The following is a 14,686-nucleotide window of genomic DNA, read 5'->3' on the forward strand; positions in this document are numbered from 1 at the left end:
AAAGAATGCATAGACGAATAAATGGGAGGGCACAGAGCTGGAAGAAATGATGGATGAGTGAAATGGTGAATGGATGGACGAATGGATGGATGAGTGACTGGGTTAATGGATGGAGGAGTAAATTAAAGGATGGCTGGATGGGTTAAAAGCGTAAATAGTTGGATGGATGAGAATGGATGGATGGGTGGAGGAGTGGATGGATGATAGGATAGATGATTAATAGGTTTGGAAATGGTTGAATAGGTTTGGATATGGATGGGCACAGATGGAAACAGAATGAATGGTAAAGACGATGGATGAAAAAATGAATGGATGCCACACCCTCGGGTGACTCAACCCGCCATCCCAAACAGACACGACGTCAGGCAGCAAGCGCAGAACTCGGGCTTGAAATACTCCTTCTGCCTGCCAAAAAAGCAGAAACTAATCCCTTGTACTGTCGGGTTCTCGGCGATTGCCGTTTCCCGACATCCCACGAAGCACGCACAACATTGCCGGGATCCTCACTTCCGGCTGGAAGCTGAGCCCCGGTCTAGTTCTTCTCCTGCCACAGGCTGGTCCTGGAAGCACTTCCGGGGTAAACGCCTTATCTCCGCGTTTCCCGCCGGCTCTGTGCTTTGAATTCCAGTTCCGAGGCTTCAGCGACGGAGGAGTGTTTCTGTCCGCTACCAACACGAAGGTACTTACGGTGTTGGGGGTTCCCGCGCAGGAGCGCTCTCGTTCTGGCACCATTGCTGAAGTGCCACAGCTGTAGCATTTCGATCGGCAAAGAAGCAGCGCAGCAGCGTTGTTGAACTTGTTTCTGTGGGTGAGCAGCGCAGGAGCGCCTTACTCACATTTCTTTGTTTTGTTAGCAGCGCAGGAGTTCTTGACTGTGTATTCGGAGAGCGGCGCAGGAGCGCTTTACGTGCTATTTGATACACCGTGCAGGAGCGCTTGTTTGTTTGTTTTGATATACCACGCAGGAGCGCTTTACGTGCTATTTGATACACCGCGCAGGAGCGCTTTGTTTGTTTGTTTTGATATACCGCGCAGGAGCGCTTTGTTTGTTTATTTTGGGACTACCGCGCAGGAGCGCTTTACTTGTTTACTTTGGGGGAGCCGCGCAGGAGCGCTTTACTTGTTTACTTTGGGGGAGCCGCGCAGGAGCGCTTTACTTGTTTACTTTGGGGGAGCCGTGCAGGAGCGCTATTATTTTGGTTACAGTTAGGGCTTCTGCTGAATCACCTTTAGTAGGAGAGTCTCGCTGGATTCCGGAAACAGAAGCACTGCTACCCCGGTATACCCTGCACGCTCCATTCCCATACCACCGCCCTACGTCCTTAATCGGCTCCCATCCTTGTGTCCATCTCATCCCTGTTGAGTTTCCTATCCAAGGGGGGTCAGGTTGGTACACGGACGGGCGCTCTTGTCGTCTCTGCGGAATTACTTCACAAGCAAAGGTAAGTCTTGTGGGGTACCTGACATGTACAGTGCTGTGGTAAAACAGACGTTCCACTGTTGTGCCGCTGGGTGCCGCTGCTCCCATTCCACCGGGAACCAGAGCGAGCACCCTTCCACCACCCCAAAGGCTATGAGAGATGCATGAGGGCAGAGCTCGGGGCAACCCTTCTGCGGGGAAAGGTGGGCAAGACTACATAAACTGCCCTTGTAGACCACAGCACCAATGTAACTAAAATCAAATCCAAAAGGTCGCACACTGCTGACCTACCTGCGTGTTACCCCAAAGAACTGTGGTCCCTGTAGTCAGCGTCGGCGGATACACCTATGCTCGTGTCGTGAGTGCAAGTGTGAATAGCGTTAGCCATCCCTGAGCCCGTCGAGTCCCCTGATTTGCTACGAGAGGTACATACCTGATAATGATTTTAGCAGCCTACACAACAACCCTGCACTCTTTCCTACTCCCTGCTGACGAGAGGCAACTACCTCGAAACACGTGTCCAGGGATGGCTAACGCTATTCACACTTGCACTCACGACACGAGCATAGGTGTATCCGCCGACGCTGACTACAGGGACCACAGTTCTTTGGGGTAACACTTAGGTAGGTCAGCAGTGTGCGACCTTTTGGATTTAATGTAACTAAAATTCTTTCCACCCAAAAAAAATAATTATGTAAACCTTCGCATCCCTAAGAATTTTGCGCCAGGGGCAACCACTCCTGTGTCCATGCCCACGCTATGCCACTGCCTACCAGTATAGATGACATCTTACTCTTACACCTGGTAGCCCTCAATGTAACATTTCCTATATATTGACTTTCACATTTATGAGTCAGTCTCTATATAATGTGTGTGTGATGCAACGCACTCTGAAACCCTACTGGACGTACTTCGGATGATTAGCACTATAAAATAAATTAAATGCACATGAGAGAGGGTATATGTGAAGATTAGGGGAACCAATGGAGGGTGGTAGCCAGGCCAGATTGGCCAGACCCACATCGGGTGTTTCCCTGGGAGGCTGGAAAGGTGAGGGGCGAGATTGTTACTGGGGGCTAGAACTGCAAAGTTCCTTGTATATCCAGCAGTTTCCAGGCAAAAATAAAAGCGTCACGGTAACTCTGGGGACTAATGTACCTGCTGAAGAGAGATGGGAGTTTTGTTTTGTGGCAGTTAAGGTAGCACAGAGGGTTAACATGCCTAGAGCAAAGAATGTGTACCATGCCGATCAATGAACAATATTTTATGCGCAGAGCTCAGTGGGTTACTGCTTTTGTCACAGATTCTTATGTTACTGTGCAGCTCATAAGTTACATACATAATCAAGCAGAGTGAGCAATGAATTGCCATCAAAGAGCTGCATCCAAGCTCCATGGTATAGGTTACCAAGTTATGTTTTCTTCCCATTTTTTCATTATCCTGATGTTGCTAAAAAAGGTTTGTTTGGGTAGTAATAAAATCTTATCAAGTCAATGTGAACTACTGTGTTATGTTCCGAATCCGGAGTTTGAGCTTCTTCAGATCAAGCACTCAACACAGTATAGGTGACATGCATCCTACACCTTGTAGTCCCGGTTGCCTTATGTAACATTTTCTATACACTGATTTACGCCGGTATGATTGTCTCTGTATGTGTGTGTGATGTAAAGTGCTCTGGCATCCTACAATGGAATGAGAGGCACTATAAATCAGATGAAATACATGTGAGAGAAAGGCACTGTTGGTGATAGTGAGGGAATCACTGAAGAGCCCCAACAAAGACAGTCGTATCCTGGAGCACAGTAAAGTCATCATTTACTATGCTTTAGAAGCTAATACAACTGATATGACAAATGTGTTGTAGAATGCACCATGTTTTCCCAAATTTTCTTGGGGGTGGGGAAACAAAGGCTGTAAGCTGTGAGTTGGTTTGTAACACAACTTTTAAATACCTGCAAATCAACTGTGCAATTGTTTCAAAACATATCAACAGTTAGGAAACCACAAATGGACCACTTCTTTGTAATTCGGAAGTGTGCTATAAAGTTAATGGGATCAAAACAATGTAGACAATTTACTTGGTGATGTTCAAAATTACAATCCTAACCAAATGTCCTGCAAAGCATTATGGGATGAGATCAGCAGTGGGCAGTGAATATTATAGTATCCAATATCAAAATAATTCTACAAAGAGCTGCAGTTCAACTAGTCGTTACTAGGAGTCCCTCACGAGTCAAATGCAAAAGCATTGAAATTACTACATCAAGCTGCAGTTCAACTAGTAGTTGCTAGGTGTCCCTCCAGTCAAATGCTTTTGCATTTGACTCATGAGGGACACCTAGTAACGACTAGTTGAACTGCAGCTTGATGTAATATATTCAATGCTTTTGCATTTGATTTGTGCGGGACACCTAGTAACGACTAGTTGAACTGCGGCTCTTTGTAGAATTATTTTGATATTGGATACTATAATATTAACTGCCCACTGCTAATCTCGTCCCATAATGCTTTGCAGGGCCTTTGGTTGGGAATGTATTTTTGCCCACAACTGTGCTTGGGGTGGTCCTAAGAGGATGGGACCACCACCGAATCGTTCAGCAAGATGTGCTCTTTGTTTTCAAGACATCTGCTCGGTTCTCCCCCTAGGTTAGTGAGGATCCCCAAATCATCACCGCTCTCACTGCTTGCTAAATTTTCATTTTCACTTTTGTGAAATGACTATATGCATTTTAGCATGTAAAGGCAGATACTTGTTATTTTACCAAAAGTATGAGGTTTCTGTTTATTTGGGAGTCCAACGGAGCGAAGTTGCGGAATTCACTGAGTTTTTGTTCAACTTCGTGGAATTCCACATAGTCGCACTCCGCCAATTACGCCCACCCTTCATTTCCACACATTAGTATTTATGCGCTATATAGTTTTATCAGTTAAACTGCATGTTGGCATTTTACTTCCATTCATTAGAAAATGTTCTGTATGTAAAAGACAGTTCCTCCTTCTACCCTACAACGATGCCTTAACTGTGTATACAGATTCTAGTCGGTAGTGCATTTCTGTGCATCAGTGAGAATCTGCAGTTTACAGCTCACAAAAATGAAACAGCCCAACCAGTATACTATTTCCAATATACAGGTAAAATAAGTAGGGCTGATATATGGCTAGCCACTAGCTAGGTCATAATATAGTAATGTCAACTCCTATCTAACCACCCTGACCCACAATAATACAATAACGCTCAGCAGTGTGCAGCCAATTATAGCTCATGCAGGCTGGTTAATAACTCCCTTTTCCTGCTTAATACTCTAACCCGAACACAAGACCTGTCCACAGTATGTCTTATCCATTACTCAGTACTGTACCAGCCCCTATGCAAGTCATCACGAGCTGAACAGAAATGGAATGCTTGAAGCGATCTGCCGCTAAGCTGGCTACTCGGAGGACTGCACTCTAGTCCAGCACTGCAGGTCCGAATTAGCTACATCCTATGTGTGCCCGCTTTACATCTCACAATGGCACTGATGTGTTTGTAAAACGTACTTTTTGCCCCAAAGTTTTGTCCTGAATTTTGACCTTCTTTCCTAAATTTCGACCATATGTCCTGAATTGTTACACTCACTGTCCTGACTTTGCACTCATGCCAGTTGGTCAACTTAGGCGGGAGGGACAGGGTGTCTTGTGGCCGTCATGGCCAGTCACACTGCTTCGGTGAACCAAGGGAGAGTGTTCGGGGTGAGCGCTCTGGCCACAAAGAGAGGAGACACAGGCGTGTAGCAGAGGACACAATAAAAGAAAGGTGCGGGCTCCCTCCATCAGTTGGAAGACCACACCGCAGTGAAACCAGTCATGCCTCGGTTGAGACAAACAGACCGAAGAGCCTGAGTGGCCACATGAGGGGCGTCAAAGCATTCCTGTGGCCCAGCTTGGGGACAACAGTGTTAGCCAAGCGATGTGAGCATCAGCATAGTCAATAAAAGAGCCTCATTGAACCATAAAATAGTTTTGTGGCCCAGAAGCCACTAGCACTTATCGGATGGCCACTGGAGAAACAAGAAAGAGGTGGCAGGAGAGTCAACAAGGGTCTATGAAGAAAGGAAGTACCTGCATGCTGATTGGATGGACTCGCATCTCAGTTTTTTTCTCTATGGTTTATGTGAAACTAAGTTTCTCCTTAATGTTGTGAAAAAGGCTGCTTTACAATAAAGTGAAGAAAGATAAGCATAATAATCTCCTCCGTGCCCAGACATAGAAATACATTTCCTGCTACACCATGTACATCTCTTAGAGTGGCAGTGATCTAGGAATACAGAAATTCATCCCAACTTCAATATTTAAAGCCTCTTAGCAAAATTTGATGTCTCTACGAAATAGTTGAAGTCTCTCACCTGAGCCCTAACTGGGGCAATTTTGGTAAAATTTCCAGAAACATTAGCTGTATTGCCAGAGGCGACTGGTCTCATTACTGAAGTTTTATTGCGATTATTTACATCATGCGAGTTGTTTCTGGACTTGCAAATTTCCATGATATGAATACAAGATTTCACTCTGTAAAGGAAAAGTTGATAAACATTCAGCGATGATACAGAAATCAAAGTTTACATTCAAAACCTGTAAAGCCTCAATGTATGCCTCAAAATTTTTACAAATCTGCACAGAGATCGTTTTTGTAGCGGCCACATGTTGAATTCGTAGCCTATTCTATCATGCCGCTTTTATGAAAATTATCCAAGAGCTACTGTCATGATAAACGTCTATAAATAGAATTCTCCCTTAAGCATGTGTTCAATAAAACTGCATGTAAAATAGAAAAGATATCACCAGTAATTAGATCGGACTGTTGGCTTCTGACCAAAGAGTGGATCCAGTTTAAAGTACTGTCAGGCACAGATGTCCTTTTTCATCTTTGTCCTCAAATAGCATAAACATTAACCAGATGACTCCTCCACCATGGGATCTTTTGACCTTCTTGACTTTCAGAAAACTAAATACAGACTATTCAGCCCGCCTACAGCCACAGGCCGATAGGGCGTAGTATAACGTAGGGCGGAAGACAAACTAGGAGGGGGCAAGAGGGAGGAGGCTGCTAATGTCCACAGGAGGGGGAAGAGCAGCAGATGAGGGAGTAGTGTCCCATCGTGGGGGTTGGGGTGGGTCCTACCGCAGAATGATGTCCTAGCCATTGTTCTAGGGAGGAAACCAATTGTCCAAAGCTCAGTCTCATTAGTGCACTCATTTTCATTTGCACAGTGTGTAAATCAAATAATCCGCAGGTATGCTGGACAAGATAGTTCCATGAAGTCCTGTGCCAAGAATTGTATGCAGGGACGCCACGTCTTATCAAATTGGGGCAGCCTATGTTCAACAGCTGTGGTCAGTTTCTCCATGCCAAGTAGTCCCCATATTTTGTGTAGCCTGTCCATGTGCGTGGGTATTTTTTCTGCGTCCCAGTTAGATTGAAAGACCCGTTTGGCTGCACACAAGGCGAGGGTGATGGCCCTACCTGCTGCCATTTCAGAGTGTGCATGTCAAAGCATTCGGAAGCCCCAGTAAAATATAGCTAGGAAACTTGGGTACATCAGTCCAGTACATTTCATGAATGTCTGCTAGAATGTCCGCAAAGTATCGCTCCAAATTAGGACAATGTGGATCAGCATACTTAGGTGTCCGCAATTCTGTCAGCAGCCATCATTCCCATTTAGCTTCCTCTTAGCCACTCGAGCTGGGGTGTAGTTCCAGGAGTATGCTAGTTTAAGAAGTCTTTCCCGGAATTGTTCTAGGCGGAGGTGCAGGCTCTGTAGAGGAGGTCTGTCCATTGCTAGGGAATAAATTGTCATTCACATTCTAATTTCCATTGCAACTGTGCTGGGGATTTGCCATTGGTCAAGGGTGTGTTTATCCAAGCATAACTGTCAGATAAAAGTCTTATCTGTGTGTCGGGTGAGGAGACATTTCTCAAACAGAGGGGCCTGCCAGCATGCGGGCGAACGTGGGGTTGGGTCACCCAGTGTCGGAGGACTACATGCCAGTGTTCAGATTAGGGCAGTACATAGCTAGAACGGAGTTGTAAGAAGTTGACCAATACTTGGTGGTCAAATAAGTCCCCCACTCTAACAATTAGCTTCCTGCCAAGGGATATACGTTGTTCCCCGCAAAGAGGTGGGAAAGTCAGGGTTGCCCATAATGGGGGGTTTGCAGCGAAATGTGGGTGGAGAGTTTCACAATAATTCTATTCCAGGTACCAATTGTTGCTCTCGCTACAGGAGAGATGTAGAATGCTGGAGGACGGTGCTTTCATGGCAACCATGGGACTTCCAAATGTGGATCCCTGCGACCGCCTGATCAATAAAAGTCCAAAATTTCAACCATGGACCAATTATTTAGCTCCAGATCCTTTACTGGAAACACGTCACATTGGAGGGGGGTAGTCTATATTTGACCTTCGTGGATTTGAAATCTGCATTTGATATGGTGGACCGCAACCAGCTCTGGAACTTATTGCTAGATATGGGGGTTCCACCCTATCTATGCTATCAATTGAAGATTCTCCACGACGGGACATGTGCTAGAGTCCGCTACGGAAAATTTGGTCAGCTAACCGGCCCTTTCCCAGTGGAGAAGGGTGTGCGCCAGGGCTGTGTCCTTGCCCCAACCCTGTTCTCACTTTTCATTAATGGCCTTATTGACGACCTTTTGGAAACTACAGACATTGACGCTCCAAAACTGGCTTCTCAAAGATATCCTGCACTCATGTTTGCAGATGACACACTGCTGTTGCCAAAATCACCGATGGGCATGCAGCGGGTGTTGAACCAGTTTTCCAACTTCTGTAACAAAAAGAATTTGGTGGTCAATATAGATAAAACAAAATATATGGCCTTTAATGTAAAACCCTCTAACTACCCTCATCCTAAGATGGAAGGTATCCCTTTGGATCGGGTCTCTACTTTTGAGTATCTAGGTCTGACCCTGAATGACAAAATGGGATGGTCCCCACAAAAGATCAAAGCAAATTTAAAACTTAATCAGGCTATAGGGGGCATTCTTAAAGTCTACAAAAAATTACGCCTAAAAATCATAAGTGCCCCTCTTGAAATTTATTCTGTGCAATCCAGGTCCTCGACACTCTATGGAGCTGAATTATGGGGCCATACTTCTGTAAATGATTTGGTTAGTACCGAAAATAACTTTCTTAGGAAACTCTTAACTCTCCCAAACAACACGCCGCTCACACCTCTGAGGCTGGATTTAAATATTCGTCCGTTATCAGAGGTTGTTGCTACTAGGCCTGTGATGTATTGGAGGAGGATTTAGAGTACAACTGAGTTGGCATGCTATAGAGATGAACTGAAAGTAATCTTGGGCACCCTCGGAGCCGATAAGATTCCTTGGCTCCAGTATGTTCGGCAGACACTCAATCAGATTGGTCTTGCTCACCTCTGGGATAATCCTGAGGACTCAATTTTAGGCATCACCAAGAAATCTCTTGCCATAACATTTAAAGATTACTTTTTACTGAAAACTTATAGCTCGGCTAAACCATCAAGTCTGACTGACGCTTTCCTTGACGTCAAATGTTTTTATGCCTTTGTGCCTGATCTTGACGTCATACAGCCTATCTTAGCAAAGAAGCTATATTTACAGTTCAGATACGGCACCCTGCCCCTATATTCATTTACTGATCGATGGGTGAGTGGGACACAGTATGTGTGCCCGGGCTGCTCAACCGAATTGGAAACCATGATTCATGTCGTGCTTTTTTGTCCTGCGTATGCTGGCATTCGGAAAAAATGGATTATACAGTTATGTTTAAATTTGGGCCTTAGGAGCTATCTTGATTTCTTTAGGATTTTGAGAAGCGACACAAACCCACTTATTGTGGTCTCAGTTTCAAAGTTCCTGTTTGCAATGTGGCTAATCCGTAGGAAATTACTAGCAAAAATTATCCACTGATATATTAGTATCACTATGGCTAGTTTTTCGTTAAACCACCTTGATTACTGATTCACCATTTTATTGTTTCTCTGTATTTTTTTAATTCCTAATTAATTTGAAATTATATTTATATGAAAATTGTGATTTTATGATTGTGCTTTTATGATTTTATCGAATCGCAATAAAGCTTTGTTGTTGTTGTTTTTCCATACGTCCCCATTCCATTCCACCAGATAACTCAATTGACCTGCTTGGTAGTAATGGGTTGAGTGAGTGCTGCGAGATAGGCACACTTCTTAGCCATGAGAGCTCTCTTGCCCTCCCATATGAAGTGCTCAATCAAGTGCTTTAATTTCCCCAGTATGTGTGGGGAGGGCTGAAGGGGGAAGGGTCTGCATAACTAGAGTATCTTTGGAAGGACAGTCATCTTGATGGCAGCTATACACCCAGCCAGAAAGTATAAATAAATCCAGGCCTTTCCAGGATTGTAAATTGGAGTGCTCAGTAGACCAGAGAGAACATAACTGGGTTCTGCTGTTTTCTCGATAGTGGAGTGGATCTCCAACCCCAAATATGTGATCCCTCGGGCTGCCCACAAGAAGGGGGAAGAGGAGCTGTAGCTTATGTCCATCGCCCTGGTGAATGGTGAAATCAAGGGCCTGTAACTTCTGAACATTGACTTTGAAGTCAGAGACATTATCAAATGCTTCAAGTTCCTGGAGGAGTGGCAGTATACAGGTGCGGGGATGTGTGAGGGTGATCACAGAGTGCGATGTTATGTTCCTGGCGGCCAATGGCAATTCCTGTAATTAGAGGATTCCTATGGATCCTCTCAGCCAGCGGCGCGATGTAAAAGCCAAACAGGAGTGGGGATAGGGGACATCCTTGTTGTGTACCTCATGCGAATTTGTAGGAGCGTGAGTGTCAGCGCATTAACCCTCACTTTGCAAGTGGGACTATTACAGCTGCACTATGTACAGCTCCAAAAGCGGGCTCAAAGTCCTGTCTTAGCCAGCATGAGCTGCAGAAAGGGCCAGTGTACCCGGTTGCAAACCTTTTCGGCTTCAATAGACATCAAGAGGGCTGGTAGACAGGAGCGGTGCGAAATATCAGTGAGGTGGAGAAGACTTTTCGTAGTCTCGCTGCACCCTTTTTCAGGAATAAACTTGGCTTGGTCTGGGTCAAGAAACCTTTGCATGTAGAAGCCCAGGTATGCTGCTAGGATGCTGGTAAAGAACTTGGTGTCTACATAAGTAAAGACGTAGGCTGATAGGACAAGTAGTAAAAGGGGTCCTTTACCAAGCTCAGGTATCTTAGGAATGGTGGCCTTCATTGTTTCAGGGAGGATACCGGTCTCTCTAAAGGAGTTGTAGAGGTGGTTCAGAACAGGGGCCAACGAAGAAGCAATATTTTGGAAAACTTTTCACACTTTTAAACTTTTGTCCAAATTCCTGCCTAATGGTGATTTGTCATGCATTTTATAGGACCATACTCCCCTGTTTCACACATCGGCTACGTGGGTCACCATAACACTTAACTTACCACAAATGTGCTGGCTCTCTGCACTTTGGGCTGCTTCTTGTTGGAGTCAATCCGTTATCAGTTTTAGATCAAACATTTTTAAGCACATTTATCAAGAATTACATTTTTCCATTCTCACGGATTCATTAATTTAGTCTAGGTTTTGTATCCAAAGCATTTCACACAGGATCACCAATAGCTGCGGGATGGATATAGTCTGATTTACAATTCCAAAATACAGAAACAAAAACCAAACCTCAAAAGTGCTGGTGACTGCTTTATAGGTATGAGTTTTTTGTTCAATTGCAATACACGCTGGACACATTTTGCCACAGATTACATGTACTAAACACATTTGTTTCTGTATTTATTCATGCCAATGTAGCCTAACGGCTAGAGCAGTTGACCTTGAAGCTGGGGAACTGGGTTAGAGTCTTGCCAGGGGTGCTTAAAAACCTGTGATTATGGACAAATCATTTAATCTCCCTGTGCCTAATAAAATTTATGTATCCCTAACGCAACTGGTGCTCATGTAAAGCGCTCTGTTACCTTCGGGTCGAGCTCACGGTATATAACCCCCCCACCCCAAAATGTGAACCAATTTTGCAGGAGGTGCATCCCTGAAGAGGAAATCTAGATTAATGGTAGTGCGAGTGGAATATGGTGCATCTAGATGAATGGTCTAGCTGGTGGCATCTGAGACAGCTGAGCAGTATAGCTGTTGTGAACAATCAAGATACCTTGGAGTCCTATGTGGTTAATGTTCACTGGTAGTAGAGTGAAAACTGCAGACAAGAAGCTTCCCCAAATGTCAACCCACACAGCCAACTGGACTTGTATACATCTCCTAAAGAAGATCAGAAGATAATTAGTCAAGGAAATTATTAGGATTTGTGCTCTTCGATAAGACTGGGTGGACCGCCTCAGTCTGTTCACAAAACAGACTGGGAAGTTGAGGTGGATAAATAACTAGATGCTGAGGCTTCTTACCAAATGTACCTACTGTGTACTGATCAAGCTCTTCATCTGTTAAGTTATCAACACAAATATTAGCCTTCACAACATCAGCAGTTTCTAAAAAGATATTTCACCTAAAAAATGAGAACAGATATTCATGGAACTTGGATATGTTAGTGCAACAGGCAGGCAGGCACTTTTACCAAACTAAAACTCCAATCCATAGCTATCCATAACACTGGTCTGCCTCAAGGAGAAGCCACAATTTTCCTGTAACTGTAGTAGTTCTGCTTCCACGTTTATGTTGGAGAAAGGAAGCTGTAGATTACCAGCAATAAATTTGGTACCATCTTTGGGTGCTATTTATTGAAAGTACAGTGTCATTCTTGTAGATCTGTGCCCATTTTAGGACTTCGGGCTAATTTGAAGGCAGCAGAGGCACCCACAAAAATAAAAATGCCTTCATTTTATTGCTAAGGCTATGGTGGTTAAATGAACTGTGACTAGGGAATGCAATGTTCTTCCTAGTAACAAGCTAAATAAAGTCCTCTCGGTCACTCTTACTGATTTCATCATCTGCATTTTGGTCTCAGGGGAGATTGAGGCACCTTCCAGGGTGGTCAGTACTGGGCCCGGCGAGCCAGGATACCAAAGCAGGGTCCCTACCCCCCCCCGATTGACACTCAGTTGACAAGAAAGCTTTCAAAAGGTGAATGAGTAGCATGGTGAACTGTTCAGCAAGACTGGTCAACCAGAAGAGCAATGAGTGCAAGCTATCGAATAAAAAAGAAGCAGGCAATCAAGTATTGTTTTCTACATGACCAGCAAAAACTAGTCACGGTGAAACAAGGCAATTCAGTAACAAACAAAGTTAGGCTGCAAGAGGACCTTAAGGAGATTCTAAATGTGGTGCTAAACCAGTAACATGGTCACCACATATGGGGTGGGGCCTAATACAAAATACCCTTGGACAATCGCCGTTTGTGAGAGGTGCAGTTAATTACATTTGCTACCTTTGTGTAGCCTGCAATAATATTCCACTTGGAGCCAAAGGTAACAAGAGGGGAAACAAAACAAAAAATGTGTATCCTCTTGAATGCATCAGTTGTGCAGTAACACCAATTCCCATTAGGAGGGGAAGGAACAGTGGGGAGATAGAGGACGGAATTGTAGCATTTTCTGCAGCAACAAATACATAAACCAAATCTACTTGCAATGGAATCTAATCTGAGCATAGGGACAGTGTACATGAAGTAACAAATCTTATGATAATTCATGTTAAATGTTTTATAGCTCTAAAAGGCCAGACCACATTATGAGTGAGCTCTCACAATCGGGAGGCAGTTAATTGAAAGAAAAGTCACTGGAAACAACGGAAAAGGACCTGTGGTGTAGAATGTTGTTGGAACAGTGGTTAACTGTTGGGAGTAAGACGAAAGAAAAATAACCAGACTGGCCATTTATGTGACCTTCAGTTACTACATATATTGCTAAGGAAAACTAACTTTTACAGAAGCGTCCGACAATTCACATGGAACGTGGGAACTTCAACGTATCCTACTGTACTCAAGAGCAGCTTTGTGATCAAAGGAGGCTAAATGTAGAAATTAAGGACCCCATTTAGTATGAAACAAGTTACTTCCTGTAACGAAATGGTTACTTACCACTAGGATAGTTTTGCAGCTTGAAGAGTTTTCTGGATTCTCATGCTGTGCATTATTCCGCCATATAACGGTTAGGTACGGAATTGTTTTTTTTTTTGCTTGGGGAGCCATCGACCACCAACTGGTGCTAGGTCCATCCCTTGTGTGACGTCATACGGCGCCCCGGAAGTACCCGTGTGTGGTAGTCATCTTTGGATAATTTTTTCCCCTTTTCTCTCTAGGGAATGTCTTAAATACTATTGTCTCTAGATGTTAGTTCTTTGGTTTCTCTGATCTTTTGTCCCACCTATTAGCATCCCTCCTCTAAGGAGAGGTGGGTGGGTCGCATGATGATCCAGAAAACTCTTCAAGCTGCAAAACTACTCCTACTGGTAAGTAACCATTTAGATTTGCAGCACGAATGCTTTTCTGGATTCAAATGCTGTGCATTAGATTATGTAGTGGTCCCCCCACCTTCTTGTGGCTGTGGTAAGATGAGGAAGACTTTGCGGACAGGTGTTGAAGTACCTTTTGCCCCACTTGAGCTTCCTAAGTCATCTGTATATCCACGCAGTAATGTTTGGTGTATGGTGTCTATATGCACGTTGTCCATGAAGGTCAGGGTCGCCCCCTTTTTCCTTGTTGAGTGTGCCTTTGGCCATGTGCTTAGAGCTTTTCCTGCTGAGGCATAGCATATTTGAATTGCCTCAACAATCCAACATGCAATTGTCCCCTTTGTCACGGTGCAACCTTGTTGTACCTTGAGTTAGAGACTAACAATTGATTGCCTTTACAGAGTTGTTTTGTCTCTTGTATATAGTATATTAAAGCCCTTCTTACGTCCAGGGTATGAAGGCTTCTTTCTAGTCGTGTTTGCGGGTTTGGAAAGAAAACTGCTAACTGTATGCTTTGGTTCATGTGGAATTGGCTTACTAGCTTAGGTAGGAATTGACGGTTTGCCCTTAGGATAACCATGCCCTCACGGATGTGCATGTATGGTTCCTCAACAGTTAATGCTTGCAGTTAGTTTACTCGTCGTAGAGATGTTATGGCTATTAAGAAGGCAGTATTTGTGGTTCTGCTTTGTGCATGGGCTCAAATGGTCCTGTCATTAGTTGTGTTAGCACTGTGTTTAAGCTCCATATCAGGGCTGGATGCTTTCTTGGGGGTGCAATCCTTTTGGATTGGACCTAAAGGAATCTTTTGATGACTGGTG

General features: G+C 44.2%; 1 protein-coding gene across 4 annotated transcripts in view; it reads right to left on the reverse strand.

Moving 5' to 3' along the window:
- HIPK3 (homeodomain interacting protein kinase 3) overlaps positions 1 to 14,686 on the reverse strand; it is a 503,936-nt gene that overhangs the window by 190,460 nt on the left and 298,790 nt on the right. For all 4 annotated transcript variants that reach the window (XM_085648240.1, XM_085648239.1, XM_085648238.1 and 1 more), the window contains exon 7: positions 5,803 to 5,962. In XM_085648240.1, the coding sequence (XP_085504366.1) occupies positions 5,803 to 5,962 (160 nt within the window). The remainder of the gene's footprint in view (positions 1 to 5,802; positions 5,963 to 14,686) is intronic.

Source organism: Triturus cristatus, chromosome 3_2 (assembly GCF_964204655.1).
Source record: "Triturus cristatus chromosome 3_2, aTriCri1.1, whole genome shotgun sequence".
In the NCBI taxonomy this organism is placed as follows: Eukaryota; Metazoa; Chordata; class Amphibia; order Caudata; family Salamandridae; genus Triturus; species Triturus cristatus.